The 22099-nt window shown below is 39.9% G+C and overlaps 1 protein-coding gene across 1 annotated transcript in view; it reads right to left on the reverse strand.

Annotated features, from left to right (window-relative positions):
- Nucleotides 1-21850, reverse strand: part of LOC121443260 (centromere protein P-like) — a 191543-nt gene extending 169693 nt beyond the window's left edge. The window contains exons 1-4 of the mRNA XM_041644953.1: nt 21621-21850; nt 18723-18901; nt 14397-14485; nt 2625-2713 (exon numbers count right to left, since the gene is read on the reverse strand). Of these exons, the coding sequence (XP_041500887.1) occupies nt 2625-2713; nt 14397-14485; nt 18723-18901; nt 21621-21727 (464 nt within the window). The 5' untranslated portion in view covers nt 21728-21850. The remainder of the gene's footprint in view (nt 1-2624; nt 2714-14396; nt 14486-18722; nt 18902-21620) is intronic.
- Nucleotides 21851-22099: the final 249 nt, after the last annotated feature.

A 22099-nucleotide genomic window follows, 5' to 3' on the forward strand; every position in this document is an offset into this window, starting at 1 on the left:
TGACACCACCCAGAGAGGGCCAACATCTAAAGGGAAGTATCTGACATTCCAACCATTAGATAAGATTAGATAAAGAACACTAGACTGAGCCCAGAACTCACATATTCCCTTTTTGCCAACATCCCTAGACAAATGTCAGCCAATCAGGGTCCTGAACCCTGGAAATTCCTTCAACCCAATCTCTACTATGATAAAAACGCTACCCCAGCTGGGCTTGGCACTCTCTGCTCTCAACTGTTGTGTTAGACAGATGGAGAGTTCAAGCTTAAGTTTGAATAAAGGCTCTTTGCTTTTATAAAAGAGTGCAGACACCATCACGGTCTTGGGGGAACCCCCACGATCTGAGTGTAACAATTTCTATCCTAATTACTCTGTCACTATACGGAAGTCAACTATCCTCAACATGTAAAAGAATGGGTATAAATGGGTTTCGATAAGAAATATTTCTTCTAAATATTTCTAAGACACAGTTTGTCCATCTTTGAGAGAAATGAACCACACACACACAAGCATTGTATCAAATAGACTTGGCCATGGTGGAAGTCTAGAAAGAACTATCAGTAACACAGACATGCAAAAAGTGATCAACTGTTGCTGAAGTACAGGCATGAAGCCTCAACCCTTGTCAGAATCAGAAACTTTAAGTGACTGAAGGTGAGATGGCAAAGCAATGAAAGAAAACAAATCCATGGCTTCCAAGAATTTGGAAGGGAGGTCAATCCATCTGCCTCTGGGAGAGGCCTAAGACCACTCCTGATGCCAAGACAAAGAATAACTGCTTCTGAAAGAGGAACAGAGGTGAAATCTGTCTAGTTCCATGGAAGGGACAAGGCATTCATTGGGTCTGTGAACCTATACCAACACTGATCAGTGGTGGCACATGCCTGCAATCTCAGCCACTTGATGAAGAACCCAGAATATAAAAATCGTAAGCCTAAACACATTCTAGGAAAACTGAAGCTGACAGCCACTTTTAGCTTTTTTTTTTTTAAATATTTATTTATTATGTATACAATGTTGTGTCTGTGTGTATGCCTGCTGGCCAGAAGAGGGCACCAGACCTCATTACAGATGGTTGTGAGCCACCATGTGGTTGCTGGGAAATGAACTCAGGACCTTTGGAAGAGCAGGCACTGCTCTTAACCTCTGAGCCATCTCTCCAGCCCCCCACTTTTAGCTTTTAACTATTGCTTTCTGCCTTAAGAGCTGCTATAGCTACTGTGAACAGAGGTAAACATTTTAACTTTTGCTTTCTCCCTTCCAGCTAGACGATTATGGTGGGCAAAGGTTAGCTTCGAACTATTACCTCTATGGAACTCCCTGCGTTGCATTCCCTTAACTTTTAACTCTCCGATGGGACTCTATTTTCTTTCTCTGCCTTGCATTCTCTAAGGGACAGCAAAAAGCAGCTGTGCCAGCCACAGGCTTTCTCAAACATCTTAAGTTAGTATCCTATAATCAAAACGGTGTAAATCTTAAAATGTAACATAATTTTAAGCCTGACTTCAAGATTGTAAAAGCTCTTTGATCCATATCTGGTGCTTGATTTTTACTGTAAGAAGAGGCTCAAAACCAGCTCTCATTGTCTTAGTGTCAGAAGCTTAACTCTGACCCGTGGCCCTAGTGAGGTGCAAGTTTTTTTTTTTTTTTTTTTTGCCCCGCAGTGACTGGAATAAAGTATGGCTCTTGTTCCTAAATTTTGGTGGTCTGTACCCATTATTTGTACACCCCTGGGACCCAACATTGGGAAGACAGGGCAAGATGATCACAATTTTAGGGCAGCCTATGTAACAGAGAGAGACAACCCTCAACACACCCTCCATAACACAAAGAAAAAAAAAATCCTGATGCAGAGATACCTCAGAAGAAAACACCAAGTACTTGAAGAGTACCTAAATGCAATTCTAGGCACCCTTGTCTGGGCCTGTAACTCCAGCTCCAGGGGATTGCTCCTGGACTCTGAGGGTACCTGAACTCATGTGCACATATACATAATTAAAAATAAAAATATATCTTTAAAATAGCAATAATAATAATAATCCCAAATCCAGCTCCACTGTTGGCTGCCATTGAGTTAGTTCCCCACATTGACAGCGTGATAAAATGTTGGCCACAAGTACTCAGCTTCAGTTTGTTTTTCCACAGGCAATGTCTATCATTAAATCAAAAATTAAGACGATTTAACCCACTGTTAACCAATCAGCAGACCTGGACTCAAAGATGAGTCAAAGTTTGGTATCTGTTAAATGGGAGTTCTAATATATCTAAGGTTTGGCATGTAATCTCAGCTACAAAGAACGTAAGGTCGAAGAGTGAAAGCTTGAAACCAGTTATGTCCACAGAGGGAAACCCAGTCTCAAACTGAAAGTTATGATTAATGTGTTAAAAGATCCAGCTGAAAGGTCAACAGCATACATTCAGTGACCTTTTCTGGTCTTCACAGGCACTGCACATACATGGTATACAAACATACATTCAGGTAAAACACCCATACACATAAAATTTTTAAAAAGAAAAATATTTAAATATATTAAAAAACAGAAAGCAAAAAATTATATAAAAAATTCTAAAACCCGTAGAGCAAAAATCAACCACAAAGCAATTAAATTTGTAAAACAGCTTACCTAGATGCAAATTCACTTAATTCTGAATACTCTGTGGGCTCCATGATTATGTTGAGGTCAGTTATAATAGAAGATAATTTCTCTTTAGTCTAAAATAAAGATAAAAAGTATATGCATAAGAGCAGATTGTCTTTCAAATCAGACAAAATTACTTTTAAAATATGCAAATAGAAAATTGATGAGAAATGATAAAATAAGAGTTTAAGCAAATTAAATTATACTCAGTAGTTACTAAAACTTAAAATGATTTCCAAATTAATCATATAAATTGAATATTGAAGTCACAAATATTAGGAGGAATGAATTTTTAAAAAACTTTCTAAATGAACAACAGGAAAAAACTAGCAAAAATGATTATATCAAAACTCAAAATATCTAAATAAAAGTCAGTTTAGAAAAAAAGTCATGAACTGCCACAGACCGGCTCAGTGGAGCCACTCAGACTGTGGGAGAAGCAGTGTCTTGGTACTCAAGAAGGCACGAGGTTGGAGATGACAGACAGACACAATACACAGAGAGTGGTTGGAATCTGCTGCAATTTTACTGAATTCATGTTTTCATTATATAGTATTTAAACAAGGAACAAATCAGAAGGTCATGTATCATCAGTCGGCACAGTATGAAAGCTTCTTTAAGTTACATCAGTGATTTCTAAGAAAAGCATATTTCCAGGAACAGGTGTTAGACATAAAACACCCTTTGAAGAGGAACTCTTGTCCCTGGGAACGTAAACCTCAGACAAGTGGTTTCATCTTATCTACGAATAGAAAGCTTCTGTTTCATTATCGCTTACATGGCTGCTTTCATGGCCCTCCTGCAGGCTTTCTTTCTAACCCTTTCTTTATCTCATCTAGTGACCAAATGTGCCTGACAGCTCTCTGCATCTGCTGAAATATACTTCTTTGTACCTTTTTATGCAGCAGACACCATGGGGGTCGGGATCTAGCAAGTCTATCCATAAAATTCAAAGTATAATATAACACTTTTTGTCCATCAACATTAACCCTTCTGTTCCCTTGCTCATCATACACCCTGTGTATGGCAAGGGTTTTGCTGTAGTCTTATACATTCCCATCCTGTGCTTCCCTATCCCAGAGCTGTTCCTGAAAAGATAATCCTTGTCTTGTAGATATAAAGAATATCATTATTATTTTTTTTTTTTTTTGGATTTTTTGAGACAGGGTTTCTCCGTAGCTTTTGGTTCCTGTCCTGGAACTAGCTCATAAAAGAGATTGTGTAAAGCCCATATCCCGCATAGCCAGCTAATCGAGAAACCCATCTATGCCTCAACGGCGGCTGATACCAGGCCGTCTGCCATTGACCTCCAGGAAGCCTAGTCCCATAGGACATGTAACTCCCATCCGGGATAATGACATATGTCATGTCACACAGATGACACTAGAGTTGGTGTGGCAATGAACTGAGAAAAATGTTTAATATAAGCATGATGAGGAAAAGATAAAAACTAAAAATAAAAGACATAAACTAAAAGACTCATAAAACAAATGACTACATTTGCAAAGTTAGGATCTCACTAGTAGTAGATAAATGCAAATTAAAAACAAGTGACATCTCAACTGAACAGGAATATATAATTACTACTACCAGGATCTCATGGCAAAGTACTTGTCTAGTATGTGCCAGGCCCTGGTATAGGGCAGGGGCTGCACAGGTAAAGATACACACAAACCTGGCACCAGAAATATAAATTGGACCTTCTGGAAATCATTCTAACAGCCAATTGCCTAAATATTCATTTATAGCATTCTTACAGTTTAGATTCCTATAAGATTCTGGACTAGAGCTGGAGAGATGGCTTAGAGGTTAAGAGCACTGGCTGTTCTTCCATAGGACCTGAATTCCATTCCCAGCAACCACATGGTGACTTACAACCATCTCTAATACGATCTGGTGCTCTCTTCTGACCTGCAGGGATACACGCATGAAGAACACTGTATATATAATTAAATAAATCTTTTTTAAAAAAAGATTCTGCACTAAAGTAAAATAGAGAAAGCCTTACTACTAAATATATTTATAATATTTATAATAGATATTTTTAATTTATAATAATTACCAAAAGCCAGAACCAATTTCATCACTAATGAAAACAATTTCAGACATTTTCTGTTTGTTTGTTTATTTGTTTGAGACGGGGTCTCTAAATGTAACTTGGGCTATTCTGGAACTCATTATATAGACCAGGCTGGCCAGGAACTCACAAGGAGCTAAATGAATGCTTCTGGTTCTGAGGGCAGGGATTAAAGGTATGCATTAGCAGCCAGGCAGTGGTGGCGCGCGCCTTTAATCCCAGCACTTGGGAGGCAGAGGCAGGTGGATCTCTGTGAGTTCGAGACCAGCCTAGTCTACAAGAGCTAGTTACAGGACAGGCTCCAAAACCACAGAGAAACCCTGTCTCAAAAAAACCAAAAAAATAAAGTATGCATTAGCATACCTAGTGACGCACCAGAGACATTCTGACAACTTAAATTTTAAAAAGATATTTCTCCAAAGACAATATACAAAGAGGCAGTAACCTATTGATGATATACTGCTTTTATTGGTCTCTACACACACACGCACATACACGCACAATACGGATTTTAGTAAACTTTAGCTGTGTTATCAACTTTGAGAAAAGGTATCTCAGTATGCCATGTTGAGTTGGCACTGCACAAAAATTTATAGCCATATTGGTCTGGAAATGTTAAATTTAATTTTTCTCATTTGTACAGGGTTAATGCACTGTACTAAATATGTAAGTTCATACCTATGTGAGTTTGATCATAGAAACTAAAAAAGTATTCTCAAAAAAAAAAAGAAAAACAAATAGGCAGTAATCAGAGAAGTGATGAACATACCAGTCATTATCTAGTAGTTCTATTTGATCTAATAATTGCACTTCTAGTGATACAGCCAAACAACCCATATTTCGACTTAAAAACCTCCACGTGAGTATTTATGACTGCATTAGTCAAAAGAACCAAAAGTGTAGTGCTGAAATGGACAAAATGTGGTAATCCATACACTGGATATTATTTAACCCCCCAAAGTACGAACATGTGCTATAGCAAGGATGAGCCAGACACAAGTCTTCAAACATTGTATGATTTTATTTCTACGAAATGTTCAAAGAGGGGCAATAAATAAAAAACAGATTAGTGCTTCCTTAGGGCTGAAAAAAGAGGAGGAAATAAATCTCAATGAAGCTTTTACACACACATACACACACATACATATATTTTAATATATATTTTTTACATACTAATCCCAGTTCCCCCTCCCTCCCTTCTTCCCCATCTGCTCCTCAGTGAGGGTAAGGCCTCCCATGAGGAGTCAACAATTCTGTCATGTCACCACGTTGAGGCAGGACCAAGGCCCTCCCCCTCTGTGTGTAGGCTGAGCAAGGTTTCTCTTCATTGGAAACAGGCTCCAAAAAGCCAGACCATGCATTAGGGATAACTCTTGGTCCCACTGCCAGTAGCCCCACAAACTGTCCATGCCACCCACTGTCACCTGCATGCAGGGGGCCTAGATTAGTCCTATGCAGGTTCCCCAATTGTCAGTCTGGAGTCAGTGAACTCCCACCAGTTCTGGTCAGCTGTTTCTGTGGGTTTCCCCATCTTGGTCTTGACGCCTTTGCCCATATTATTGCTCTTCCCTCTCTCAATGAAGCTTATATTTAAAAAAAAAATTTAAAGAAAAAAAATAGGGAGTTGGAGCAATGGATCAGTGGTTAACAGCACCAAGGTTCTCTGTATCTTCAAGACTCACAACCTCTTTAATGTCAGTTTCAGGAGATCCAAAACCCTCTCTTGAATTCTCTAAGCATCAAGCAAGAACATGGTGTACACACACATAAAGTAAAATAGATAAATAAATAACATCTTGAAAGAGGAATAAAATATAGAAAGGTTAGGAGAAAACAAAACTCTCAGAAGCCTTTCACCACTGACACAGGCAGGTTACCCTGTCTACACAGTTTGACATTTAGTATCCCTACCCGTGCATCCCTACAAGGTTAAAGATTCTGCTCAGTCAGCACAAAGCTGATTCCAAGCTACCGTTTTCCACTCCTGCCCTGCTGTTGGTACTGTTAACCATGCCACTCCTTCTGATTTGATACATATGGAAAACGACCTTATAAACACCCCTGACTTCAACTTCCTAGCAATCTACCAGGCCATTTTTCTATCGTGATCCTTTTAACAGCAGGTCTCAACTGACTTTTATGATTTAAGAACTATGAACAGAAATCGTTAAGAAAAGGGCTCTAGAGCCAGGTATAGTAGTAGCTCATACTTGCAACTCAGAAGTCTGAAGCAGGCTGTCTGACACAAGTGAGTGTCCACATTGGAATACACAGTGAGTTCTAAACCAGCCTGAGCAACAATGTAAAAGACCATGTTTCAACCTTACCCTTACCACTTTACCACCAAACATTTTTAAAGATAGTAATTTTTCAAACTGTATATACTTTTAAGGCAGGATTAAGTGTCCCATAGGCAGTAAGGGAAAAGGTCTATGGTCAAACTACAAGCTGATCAAAAAAGCAAGGGTTCAAAGAGAGCATAATTCAATCAATAGCCAGCATGACACAAGACAAGGTTAGACCAGCAACAACTAAAGGGTAAGCAACTTGCAATACTAGCCCGTGTTTGTAGCTGCCAGTAGGTCAGCTAAAGTTGGCAGCTAACAAAGAAACTTAAAAATGGATAGATATGAGCTTCCATAAATGATCACTGTCATTACCGGGCAAATAGCATGTGATCATCTCCAGCTGGGCCAGGGAGGCATTTGCAAAGCTTGCTGCCTCCTGGCCTGCTTGGCCCAAGGACATGCCTAGAGATTGAACAAATTCAACAAAAACTATCTTAGTTTTTGTCTAGTTTCTGTAATAAGTCATGTACGAAACCACCAGACATGCAGCTTATAATTTCCCCTTTCTCAGTACACTTCACACTTGGATGAGTTTCTCTAACTTTTCCTTAATTTCTCATTTTTCATTAATAAATCTGCATTGACTTTGCTTATTCCTCCATCTGCAATTTTATCTATCACTGACATGAGATAAGGAACTTAGACAATGTCTCAGGTTGACTTTTGGTAGCTGTTGATTATTAGTCACCTTAGTTCCTAGATCAAGTCTTTCTGGGCTGAAAGACACCTCTTTGCTTTAAAAAATCTGTACCTTCATGATACACAATATATTAGGATTTCAATGTCTAGATTCAGATATTCAAATAAGCTGATTACCTTTAAAGCCTGTGGTGATGAAATTGTATACTCTTCATTTAAAAAAAATAGTTGTTACTTTTTAGTATTTTTGTTCCAGGGAGAGAAGTTATGTAAACACACTCTACCATCCTTCAGACTCATACTGCAGGGGCTATGGAAGACTGAATCTGTGTACACATTTGTTCTAACTGTCTGAAAATTCTTCACAAACACTGCAGTGCTGACAACACCGGACAGTCGGCTGGAGGAAATGAATTCTGTGTTACAAACACCTTTGACAAGAGTTGCACCAACTAAAGCAATGCCTGATACTCTCTACACAGATTTTCCCATCTTTGTTTCTAATAATTTACTAACAGAATTTAAGGGCACTGTGTTGGCTAGTTTTAAGTCAACTTGACAGACATTAACGTCATCTGAGAGGAAGGATCCTCAATTAAGAAAATGTCTCCATAGCCAGAACCTGGAAACAACCTAAATGCCCCTCAACTGAAGAATGGATAAGGAAAATGTGGTACATTTACACAATGGAGTACTACACAGCAGAAAAAAAATAATGACAGCTTGAATTTTGCAGGAAAATGGATGGAGCTAGGAAACATTTTTGTGAGTGAGGTGACCCAGACCCAGAAAGACAATTATCATATGTATTCACTCATAGGTGGTTTTTAAACATAAAGCAAAGAAAACCAGCCTACAAACCACAATCCCAGAGAATTTAGACAACAATGAGGACACTAAGAGAGACTTACACAGATATAATCTATATGGGAAGTAGAAAAAGACAAAATCTCCTGAGTAAATTGGGAGCATGGGGACCTTGGGGGAGGGTTGAAGGGGGGAGGAAAGAGGCAGAGAGGGGAGCAGAGAAAAATGTAAAGTTCAATAAAAATAAATTTTTTAAAAAAGAAAATGCCTCCATAAGAATTTTCTTAATTAATGATTGATGTAGGAGGATCCAGACCATTACGGGTAGTGCCATCCCTCGACTGATAGTCCTGGGTTCTATAAGAAAGCAGACTAAGCAAGACATGAGGAAAAAGCCAGTAAGCAGCACCCTTCAGGGCTTCTGCAGCAGCTCCTACCTCCAGGTTCCTACCTTGTTTGAGTTCCTATCCTGACATCCGTCAATGATAAACAGTGATGTGGATGTGTAAACCAACCCTTTCCTCCAAGTAGCTTTGGTCATGATGTTTTAGCCCAGCAATAGTAACCCTAACTAGGTCAAGAACTTTGGTTCAAATGCTGTATTAATAATATTTATTATGCAAAATTAAGTATTAATATGATCAAAATGTGCGATTTATATCTTTTAATTTTCTGACAGCTAAATATCTCCATCTAGTGGAATGTTTGATTTTAGGAAAAAAAGAAATCCAACACATTCTGTCTTTACATTTTTTTCTAACAATATCAACAGTAAAAATGTACACAGCAAAAAAAAAAAAACATTTGCTTTAGTTTGCTTTTCTGTTGCTATGATAAACACCATTCCCAAAAGCAACGTGTGGGAGGGTAAAAATATATTATCTTACACATTCAGGTCAGTCAGTCTACTCAGGGAAGTCAGGACAGGAATTCAAGCAGGAACTTAAAAGCAGAAACCATGGAGGAATGCTGCTTATTGGGTTGCTCACTAGCTTAGGCTCAGCTAGATATTTTTGTTGCTGTTGTTGTTTTGTCTTTTTTTTTTTTTTTTTTTGGAGACAGGGTTTCTCTGTGTAGCCCTTGCTCTAAAACTCACTAAATTGATCAGGATGGCCTTGAACTCAAGATGACTGTCTCTGTCTCCCAAGTGTTGGGATTAAAGGCCTGTGCCACTACTGCCTGCTTCAGCTAGATTTTTTTTATACATTTCAGGACCACCTGCCTAGGACTAGTGTCATCTATATCAAGCATCAATCGATACAATCTCCCATAAATATATCCCCAGGCCAATATGATCTCAAAATTCTCTCTTCCCAGGTGACTCTAGGACAATAAAAACTAACCAGCACCAACAGTAAAACCATTTTAGAAGAGATGTACATTTCCTCTGACCTCACAATTCTAATTTTTTTTTTTTTTTTTTTTTGGTTTTTCGAGACAGGGTTTCTCTGTGGCTTTGGAGCCTGTCCTGGAACTAGCTCTGTAGACCTGTAGACCAGGCTGGTCTCGAACTCACAGAGATCCGCCTGCCTCTGCCTCCCGAGTGCTGGGATAAAAGGCGTGCGCCACCATCGCCCGGCCACAATTCTAATTTTTAAAGGGAGTTTCAGGACAGCTAGAGATACCCTGTCTCGGGCAGGGGAGGAAGAACCTTAAAAAAGATTTATTTAAAGTGTATGAGTATTTTGTTTGCATGTATATATGTGTAACATGTGCATGCCTGGTACCCTCAGAAGTCATGAGAAGGCATCAGATTCTTTGGAATTGGAGTTCCAGATAGTTGTGAGCCATCGTGTGGGTGAAAGGAACTGAACCCGGGCCCTCTGTAAGAGCAACAAGTGCTTTTAACTGCTTAGCCATCTCTTCAGCCTTGAACCTAGTAAATCTATAAGGAGGACTTCAACTACCTACACAGTGAGTGTGGCAGCACACACCTGGAATTTAAGTGCTTAGGAGGCAGAAGCAGATGAACATGAGTTCAAGGCCAAGCTGAAGAAGGCAAGACCTTACCCCCACCCCCCACTCCAATAAAGTAAGAAATTAATTTAAAAAAAATCCTCATTACTTCCTTTTGTTCAAATTCTAAGAAACAAAGAAATATAAAAAGTGCTTTTGTCCAATAACTATTGACAACTCCTATATAAGTGATCCCCAAGGCCCCATTAGTTCCACAGCTATCTGCAGTTCTTTCCAACATCTTACTCGCCAGTGTTCCTTTAAGAGTCATAAATTTTAAAAGGTCCGGAGAGAAAATGGGTGCTCTCAAGAGAGCCAAGGAAAGCACGCTTTTCTACAGCACATTGTTAACAAAAAACTAAGTAGTCATCGAAATGCCTATATAATTTTAAATATGAACAATACCGTCTCTTTGGAGACTGAATTGCAGTATTCAGTCTCTCAAAGAATTTCAACAGTTTCTCTCATATTTTTCTGTATCCTTAAGGTACGTAAGGCAGAAACCATTAGCTGTGCCTAATGCTTTTTTGCCCTGAATTTTCATTGGCTTACGGTGACAAAAGTACGCAACTTAACACTGTGAATTTGAGTAATCTCTTGTGTCCAGTCCCACTAATGACAACATAATTAATCTTTGGACACAACACATCCTGAAAAGTACAGCTCCACCTAACTCCTTGTTCAGATCAAACTTGGAATAAATAGTCTGTGTTCAATTGGATTTGTGAAAAAACTTTTCAAAACAAGCCTTGTTTTGTTCACAGCAAAACTTCTCTCCAGAAAACCATGAAGTACCTGTGAAAGACATATGATATAATGTCCCGCAAACCTGGCACCAGAGGGATAGCAAGCAACCTTCACAAACCATGAAACCCTGCTGGGTTATACCTGGCCTTGCTCTGGAGTTTTCACACAGCCTCTAGACCTTCCTTTACAAATACCTTTTGTTGCCCAATTGTGATTCTTGACTGAGAGTTTCCCATGGATATAAAGCCTAGGTTTAAAGGAAACCTAGGAAACCATGGTACCTCATGAATCAAGTATTTGCACCTGGCATTGTATTGTCAGAAGCTTCTATCAGTTTGTTTTGAGATATGAGAATCTACTAGCTAAAGTGTAAATATAGAAAAAAATAAAGATGCTGAGAGGAAAAGGGAAGGAGCTTCAGTTCACCGAGACTGAGCTCCTTGCAGCCACAGAGGCTAAGTTCATTCTCATGTGTTTCTGAGTCTTCATTTCTCGGACCCATGTGAACTCACACATCCGCGCTGAAATACACATGACAAAGATAAGCATCTGTAACAGAAAACACCAACAAGACCTTAAGGCCAACAACAGGATATCAGAGTCAATTACCAGACATGTCTGGATACTAGACTACAGAAGTCCTAAGAGCTTCTAAGCCGGGAGATGGTGGCACACGCCTTTAATCCCAGCACTCGGGAGGCAGAGGCAGGCGGATCTCTGTGAGTTCGAGACCAGCCTGGTCTACAGAGCTAGTTCCAGGACAGGCTCCAAAGCCACAGAGAAACCCTGTCTCGAAAATCAAAAAAAAAAAGAAGTCCTAAGAGAAGAAGCTGAACATGGTTTGATACCACCAAATTGCCACAGGCTAGTCTGCACCTATAAATGGATACCACCATGCAGGAAAACAGATGGTATAGTACCAATCTGAGGTGAGAAACAACATTGGCCAAAAACAAATAAAATTCAGTTGATCAGACTATACAACTATTTTACAATGGGAAAAACCTAAGAGTTCCTAGGTCACACAAAGGAAAACATGGGGTCTTAAAACAGGCTGTTCAAACTGGATGAAACAATCAATTTGGGCTCATGCTCCAGTCCAGTCTTTAACAGAGATCTTCATGTAGTACTGCCTCAGTGACCCTGTAGTGCCCTAAGGTTGGTGCACATTTGAGAAAAGTATAACTTACATAAAATCACTCATCAAGCCAGGCAGTGGTGGCACACGCCTTTAATCTCAGCACATGGGAAGCTGAGGCAGGCGGATCTCTGTGAGTTCGAGGCCAGCCTGGTCTACAAGAGCTAGTTCTAGGACAGGCAGGCACCAAAGCTACAGAGAAACCCTGTCTCAAAAAAGATCACTCATCAAGTATGCCTTAACATGTGAAAATGTTAACTGTTATGAGTCAAAGTTCTCAGAAAGAAGCGACACCTTCAAGATGAAACCTTTTGCAAGACTGACTGATTAGAGATTTGATGATTGTAGAAATTTTGGAATGTTTCAAGTCCAGAGCCAAATTACAATTTTTCTTGGGCTACTTTTAGTCCCCCAAATAGCTATTCCTTTCCCTCTTCTGTGACTAACATATAAAAACTATTTAGAACCTATTAACTTTCGACAGACCACTAGCTTCCACCAACCTAGCAGGATAAGAACGTCACCAGAGAGCATCTTAGGCCTATAGTAGAGATCTCCCCACTTTACTGTATCTCATTTGAGATGAGAATTACATTTTTGAATTAACGAATGTATTTTGTTCAGCTGGTATTTGGAACACCACGCTGTGTTTTCTTGGTCATACTGGTAATACCGAAGGGTGGTACTGAAGTGAGTGATTGTTGGGAGCTCTGTCATCAGATATTCCACAACCCATCCTTAGCCTGTCCCAGGCCAGTATCAGCAAGTGACATTAACAGCCCAGAGAAGAAAAAGCTCAAAGCCTACAAATCTGAACCTCATGCTTGAATTGCTTTTATTATATGGCTCTCTGACATGTACACACAGGATACTAACAGAGTCACTGACATCTGTCCCAGTTAAAAAAAAAAAAGACACAATTTGGGGCTTGTTTCATGGCTGAGGATACCAGCTAGAATAAGGAATCCCCGCACCTGAGACTGAATGCTTGAGTACAGCTTGTCTACAGAACTTGAGGTGACCACAGTCTGTCCACACTTCATCTACCTGATATGAGCCCAAGGCAGCCTTTCTATCCTTCCTGGCTCTGTTCTTTGTAAAAATTTCTTATAAACCTAGATGGCAAAACCAAATGGTTGAAACTTCTGCTATCAAAGCATGTCTCCAGCTAGGCTGGTTCTCAAATTTATGACTAGATTTGACTCTTTTCAGAGGGAGCCTCTGGCTGTTGAGCCTGTTCTGCTTTAGCTGTTCTATTCCTGCCCACAGGGTTACAAATGACCATTCTGTCTACTGCACTACCTTGAAGTCTAAGCCAAAGGCACGTCTTCCTGTGTCTGCTGGCAGTCCAAAATAACCTGCAGGACCTTTCAACATGGCTGTGACCCCAAAATGATGGCCACCTGAGAGACCCTACACAAGGACACCCAACTGGGCTGCTCCCACATGCCTGACACATAGAAAAGGTATAAGATAGTATTTTTTGTTGTTTCAAATAACTGTTAGGAAATTTGTTACACAAAAATAATTAAAAGATAATAGTTTCCCCATCAGCTAACTGCTGGCAGCATGCAAAACTGATTGCATGACCTCAGAGACTTCCATTGGGAGCCTAAAACCATTTCCTACCAGGCTTAAAATAAAGCACATATAGGCTCAGCACTAATTCCATCAGTTGAGAGGGTGTTGTAGAATATTTGTACAACGTGAAGAAGTATTGTTTGCTGTATTACATGTGAGCCACACATGTAAAAGAATGTAGATTAAAAGATATGGATTAATTTAAGTTGTAAGAATTTATAAGCCTAAACTAAGGCCAATCTCTTAAGTCTTAATTCTCTGTGTTGTTTTTTGTGAGCTAGTGGTCCAAAAAAAAAAAAATCTGTCTACAAGAAGGTACTCTAAAAATGTTTTATGATACAAAAGTGCTATAAAGGAACCCTGGCTTATACACTCTTTCTCATCTCAACCACTGTAGTGACTTAAGTATGGGAACTGTTTCTCATAGGAAAAAAAAATCTGCTACCACAATATGCTCAAGTTACCTCAATTTGCAGAACCTGAAATTCCAGTTGAAATGTAACCATGCTGCAATTTCCTGATAATCTGTGTCTCTGTAGAACTTTCTTTGTATCTGTTAATTAGAAAATTAAATATTTTATTTAAAAGAATGCTATTCTTCAAATACTTATTTACATGACTATCTACTTGCAAGTAGATTTATAAAGGTATACATTAGCATTTAAAAAAATCTGGAAGGTCTGGGGCTGGAGCAATGGCTCAGTGGTAAAGATCACTGCGTGTTCTTCCAGAGGACCCAGGTTCGGACGCAGGTTCAATTCCCAGCACCCACATAGAAGCTAACAACTGACTGTAACTCCAGTGTCTGACACCCTCACAGACATACAGGCAGGCAAAAACACCAACACACATAAAACAAAGAAATTTTTTAAAAATCTGTATGATCATGTCAAAGAAATTGGTCTTATAAAATAGAATTACAGAAAATGTATACTTTCAAGTTCTCAAGTCTATCTATGGTTAAGGTAAGTAACACACCACATATACATACACACACACACTGTATAACCCTAAATAAGTCTGAATCATGTTAACTGTCGTATGTTTTATTTTCATTTTTTTATTTATTTACTTGATTTTATTTTGAGACAGGGTATCTCTATATAGTCCTTGCTATACTGGAACTCACTATGTAAAAACCATGTTGGCCTCAAACTCAGAGACTGGCCTGTCTCTGCCTCCAGAAAACTGGGATTAAAGGCAAGTACCACCACACCCAGCCTTTATTTAAATTTTTTTCATATTTATTCACATGTGTATGTGTGTCTATGTGTGTGTGAGTGTGTGTGATGCATGTAGAGGTCAGAGGACAACTTGAGGGATCAGTTCTCTTCTTCTACTATGTGGGTTCCAATGTGTAAACTCTGGTCATTATTAGGCTGGGTGTTAGGGCCTTTATCCGCTGAGTCATCCATCTTGCCTATATGAATTTTTTTCAATATTATCTTCTTGTTTGTGGATTTATTTTGACATTACTGTGATCACCACAATTATACCAGAGTAATACTAGCTGTTTTTTCCTATAGTTTCCAAACGAACTCAATACCATTATAATCATAAATGGAGCATTATGGATGGCCTCTGGCTCCTGATATACACCCGAATCTAGTATTACAACACAGAAGGTACTTTCCCAGCCAGGAGGAAGTTATTTTTGTCCTAACCCATTAATATGTCCACCTTTCTAACTCACATTTCAAAGATTCAATTGGCATTTTCCAAAACTCAGAACTATAAACTGTACTCTACAATTCTAGATATTCATGCCTCTTTTACTTTGGTTTCATGGTCCTTTACATTACCATAGCTAAAAACAATAACAAATCTGTGTGTTTACTTTTCTTACTCCTCAAATGTCCACTAAAGGTGTACATGATGTTGCACACCTTTAATCCCAGCACTAGAGAAGCAGAGGCATGAGGATTGCTGTGTTCCAGACTAGCCAGGGCTACATAAAGAGATACCATCTTAAAACAAACAAATGAAAACAAAACAAAAACCCAAACCAAATAATAATAAGAACAACAAAAATCCCACTAAAATGTGTTGTGGAATATTTAAGGAGGCAAAGATGTGCTACATTTGTTTATGCTGGGGAATATTACTTTAATTGTGTAAAAGTGTTACATTTGTTTCTGCTGCATTTGTTTAATTATGAAAAGACGTGTTGTTGTTTCACCTTGCTAAGGCACCTGACTGGTCTAATAAAAAGCTAAATGCTAATAGCTAGGCAGAAGAGGGATAGGCAAGGTTGGCAGGCAGAGAGAATAAATAGGAGAACGAGACAAGAGGAGGAGAAGAGAATAAGGGGAAAAAAGAGGGAGATGCTCAGGGCCAGCCAGCCAGGCAGTCGCCACCAGCTAAACAAAGTATACAGAAAGAAAAGGTAAGAAGCCCCAAGGCAAAATGCAGGTGAAGAGAAACAGGTTAATTTAAGTTAAAAGAGCTAGCTAGAAACAAGCCTAAGCTAAGTCAAGCATTCAAAACTAATAAATCTCCATGTCATGATTTAGAGCTAGTCAGTGGCACCAAAGAAAAAAACCTAGTACAAAAATGAGTTCAAATGGTATGTTTGAAATATCACAAGTACGCCGGGCGGTGGTGGCGCACGCCTTTAATCCCAGCACTTGGGAGGCAGAGGCAGGAGGATCTCTGTGAGTTCGAGGCCAGCCTGGTCTACAAAGGGAGTTCCAGGACAGGCTCCAAAGCTACAGAGAAACCCTGTCTCGAAAAACCAAAAAAAAAAAAAAAAATCCCAAGTACAATTTAAATGCTTAAAATGCAATACTCTTAACACCTCTATCATTTTTACATGTGTTTACTCATGTACCGAACACCCAAATCAAGATGTTCCAATTTTATAGTACCTTGAAAGTTTCCCTTATCTTCTACCACAGACTATTTCTTTTTTCTTTCTTTTTGTTTTGTTTTTTGAGACAGGGTCTCTCTGTGTAGCTCTGGCTGTCCTCGCTCTGTAAACTAGACTGACCTCGAACTCACAGAGATCCACCTCTCTCTGGAGTTCCAGGACAGACTCCAAAGCTACAGAAAAACCCTGTCTCGAACCAACTCCCACACCATTTGCCAAAAAAAACCCCAAAAGCCAAAACAAATCCCCATAATACTGAAGAAAATCCAGGAGATTTGGGGCTTTGTCCCTAAAAACAAAAAAACAAAAGGACCAGCCTTGTTATATGGTGGCTTGGGTGCATCAAAACACTTGGCACCAAGCTTTGTGGGAAGTAGAAAAAGACAAGATCTCCTGAGTAAATTGGGAGCATGGGGACCTTGGGAGAGGGTTGAAGGAGAGGGGAGAGGCAGGGAAGGGAGCAGAGAAAAATGTAGAGCTCAATAAAAATAAATTAAAAAAAATTAAAAAAAGGGGGCCCAGCTTTGATACCTGGAACCCACATGGTAGAAGGAAAGGCCAACTCTTTCAATTCAGTTTGTCCTCTGACTTTGACACAAGTCATGTGTGCTCACACATACACACATAAATATATAAATGTAATTTTTAAAAAGTAATAAAAAGTCAAGACGTGGTAAAAGATGAATCTTGAATGTAATCTTAAAAATAACATAGATCAGCCGGGCGGTGGTGGCGCATGCCTTTAATCCCAGCACTTGCTAGGCAGAGGCAGGCAGATCTCTGTGAGTTCGAGACCAGCCTGGTCTACAAGAGATAGTTCCAGGACAGGCTCCAAAGACACAGAGAAACCCTGTCTCGAAAAAAACAAAATAAATAAATAAATAACATAGATCACTTTAATTTGCAAATGAGATGCTTAGGGCCACATAAATACTGTGATTTTAGTCTAAATTTTGCTTTTTTCATTATGAAAGTATACAATACATATATGAATTACATATATACGCATTATAATAAACTTTAAGTGCTTTTTAAATTTGAATAGGCCATTTTTTTTCATTGCAGTAATAAAGTTTATTTTTCTAGAAAATTGGGAATACATGGGAATACAAAAGAGAAAAAAATCTATATGCTGCCACCCAAAGAAAATAAACAATTAAAAAATTCTAAAATTTTATCCTAGCCTCTTTCCTTTGAATATTTAGTCCCCAAAATGCATTTATGCCACATCTCATTTTAATATATGTGTATCATGCCTTTGTGTAATGTAGAAACCAGCATGTCACTTAATAATTATTATTCAAGTATAGAATTATTAAAAGAAAAAGAAGGTACTGTAGGCTGGAAAGCTTTCTTTTAGTGAAAATCATCTGAAATAATTAGCTTCAGATTGAGTCAATTGTTAAATATGGAATGAAATCACAGCAAATTCACCCCCCCATGATACTTTCAGTATTTTTTAAATATGAACAGATTTTTTTTTTTTAAGTAAAGAGTAAGAATAGGGCTAGGGGTTTGGTCAGCTGGTAGGGCTTTTGCCTTGTAAGCATTAGGACCTACATTAGATCCTTGGAATATATGCGGGGGTGAAAAAAGGAGGAAGACCAGCCTGGTCTACAGAGCTAGTTCCAGGACAGAATCCAAAGCCACAGAGAAACCCTGTCTCAAAAAACCAAAAAAAAAAAAAAAGAAAGAAAGAAAAGAAAAAAGGAGGAAGAGATCTGCAAGGGGAGCCATTGAGCCTGGGGAGTGTTACGCGGACGCTAGAAGACAGGCTTTGCCTCAACAAGGTGGAAAGAGAAGAGAACCCCGAAAACTGTCCTCTGCTCTCCACAAGCACACTGTGACATGTGTACCCCGCCCCAACGTACATTCAAAATAAATTTTAAAAATCACATCCAGGTTAAAAAATAATACTTACCCATTTCCGTCACTTCAGTGTTTGTAATGTCCTCAATCTTGGAATAATTCTTTATATTGATGCCAGTAAGTTTACTTAGAAAAGAAAGTTCAGATTTTAAATGTTCAAACTGGCTTTTCAGGTCTTTCAAGGATTTCCATCCCTCAGAATTTGACTGGGGAAATTTTTGAAATGATTTCCTGAAAAGCAAATATCAGAAATAGTTACTTGGCGACTACTAAGTGTTTTACTTAGTATACAAATTGTCCTCTAGGTTCTAACCCTAGTACTGAAGGTTGGGGCTTACAGACATGGCTCAGAGGCTAAGAACACTGGCGGTTCTTCCAGAGGACCCAATTACAGCGGCTTGCTTACAAGTCTAATTCTAGTTCTAGGGGCTATGATGCCCTGTTCTGGTCTCTAGTGGGCACTAGACACACAGAGTACATAGACATACATGCAGTCAAGAACAGGACTTTCTGAAGCTTTTTGATCTTAGGGACTTTCAAGTAAAATGGTATGAAAAAAAAAATCTACTAATCAACTCTACTCAGAGACAGACGGGGGGGGGGAGAACATTTCAGAAATTCATGAAAATGGAGATAAAAGGAAATCATATGAAATGAAATCAGCCAAAAGGACGAATACTAGTTGTTTTCTCTCGCCCAGATTTAAAATTCTCGTTCTCCGCTTCACCGTGTGTGTGTGTGTGTGTGTGTTCGCACACACGCACAAGAGAACCAGCTTTGGGGGATGCCGAAACAGAATATATGTAAGAGGATGCCATAATGAAATCAACTACTTTGTATGCTAACTAAAAAAAATTTAAAGAAAAGGAATATACCTCATCATTTCTAGTCAATGTAGTAGTGGAAGCAATTAGGCAAAAGAAATTTTAGCATGAGAAAATCTGAAGCACAGGAGGAGGCAATTACTAAATCAAGATCACTCAGCCAATAGCAAAGTCAGGATCTGAAGGTATGCAATCTTGGAATCAGTGTGGGCACATGGATATAACAACACCTTTATTCCAGCTGCTAATTCTTTCAACCATTAAGATCATTTTAAAAGCATTTTGGAGGATTGGCAAGATGGCTTTGTAGGTAAAAGTACTTGTTGCCTAAGTCTGACACAGAAGTTTTATCTCCATTGGAAGGAGAGAAAGGACACTTCAAAGTGTCTGCTCTATACGCTGACCTCCACATATATTGCCACAACATACATGCGCCATCACTCACACACAATACACATGTAATAATCATTTTAAAAATTAAGTAGCTTGGTACACAGGCCTCAACCTTCCTTCACCATAGTGAGAAAAATATCACATTAAATGCACACACTTTGGACTGACATTTACTATTTCCCCTGATCTAAATTCTTCTAATTTTCAGCTCTATTACCGAGGATTCTACATAAACAGTCTACTGTGTTATATCGACATCTTGTGGTGAGTAAAGAAACTATTTTCCCCTATGGTAAGACAGACACAGTGATTCTCAATTTTTCTTTGTTTGTTTGATCAACTGATTGATTTTGTTTTTTGAGACAGGGTTTCCATTTAACAGTTCCGCTGGCCTGGAATTCACTCTTCAACCAGGGTGGTCTCAAACTCAGAGATCCGCCCACCTCTGCCTCCCAAGAGGTGGGACTAAAGGTGTGCACCACCACCCAGCTTTCGTTTCTCAGACTTTTAAGTGTGTATACAAAGAGTATAGGGCCAGGCTGTCTTGATAAAATACAAATTCTAATTTGGTAAGTGGGGGTGGAGTCAGTCTGGTGGTCTCGCCAACTCATAGCTTTCAATATATGGGTCACACCCGAATCAGTAGCAAGTGTCTCACATGGTTGCTTGTGGAAGAGGATACATATAGGCCAGGGCACAATTCTTTCATCAGTTACAACTTTCTCTCGTTTTATTTTCTTTAAGACTTCTCCACACATTCCTGCATTCCAAGGTTCTTTTCAACACAGGAAAATCCCATTCTCTGCAAGTGTACCAAATTATACCTAATAAAATAAAGGTAGTTTGTTTTCAGGTTTAAGATACTTAATCACTGTTAATTCCAGGCTTCCTTCTTTCTTCTTCTCTTTGAATTGAAGAGAATGCTTGGACTTTGGATTTTACTATTTAACTCTATGACCCTCAGGGTCACTACCTTTAAATAGGTGTTAACAGTATCACCTAATCAGAGGATCATCACACTTTCCAATTTATTTCACCTAAGCTGTTTTTCAGGCTTTCTGTCATTGACTATACCACCACCCACCCCATCCCCACCACCAGTCCCGTGTGATTCTTGTCCATATTAGGCTGTCCTGCAACAGGGCTATATACCCCCAACCCTTACGTTATTAGCATAATACAAAATGATCAAGACACTTTACTATAACTATAGTGAGATGAACCACAAGAACAAATCCATGAAACCAGAGTTAAGGGATGCCAACTAGAGCAAAGCTTGGCGGTTCAGGTAATAACCCGACCGCTAGGGGTGGGGGCTGAAGGAGGATCATGAGCTTGAAGTGAAGTTGAGCGAATTCCTGACCTACAGAGTAAGAATATCTGTAAAGCTATAAAAAATAGCCCAACTAAATACTGTTTCCCGAAGACGAGATTTCTTAAAGAAAAGGAAGACTTTCCTACTGATTGTCATCAACCGGGCAAAACTAACCCTTAAGAAAACTATTTTCTGCTGATTACAATCAAGCCATGAACCCCAAACGCAGGGCTCACACTCTGAGGTCACTGTCCTCACGGAATCGATTCTGACTCAAGCTGACATTTCGGGAGGTCTCCCACTACACTGTTCAGGACCCGGCGTGCAGGCAGTCGGAGCCCCCGAGCTGTCAGGAGGTTGCCAAGTCGGCCGGGTGCTACGACGCGCGGGCCCGAGGTGGGGGACAGGAGCCACGTACCCGGCTCCGGACGTCTTCTCCCAGGGCTCTGGCAGCATGGTGCACACCCGCTGCAGCGCCGCGACCTCCGCCTCCAGGGCGCGCAGCTGGCGGGTCTCAGAGTCCATGGCACCCGGAGCGCGGCACTGCAGGGGAAACTGCGCCCTACAACTCTGTCAGGGCGCCTCTCTCGCCGGGAGCTTCAAGCCGCGCGCGCATTCTAGGCGCGGACCATTCGCGAGCTCGCGGGGGAGAGGCTGCTTGGCGACGCGTATCCGCCCCACCCTCAACCTCCGTTTTAGGTCCTGGCGTCCCTCCGGCTAGACACTCCCGACGCTTCGGGGAGGTGGTTCGTTCCAAACCGAACGTCGAGCCCGCCCCCTCAAGCTGCCTTTGAGCGGCCCGAGCCCTTTCGTCACTGAGGGGGCGGTCCCGGGAAGCACGAGGAAAAGAGTCTCTTTATTATTGTTCCGCTCTCCCACTTCCGCCTTACTTGACCC

This window comes from Microtus oregoni, unplaced genomic scaffold, assembly GCF_018167655.1.
Source record: "Microtus oregoni isolate MIOR12 unplaced genomic scaffold, Mior012 000103F_ref0000194, whole genome shotgun sequence".
NCBI lineage: Eukaryota > Metazoa > Chordata > Mammalia > Rodentia > Cricetidae > Microtus > Microtus oregoni.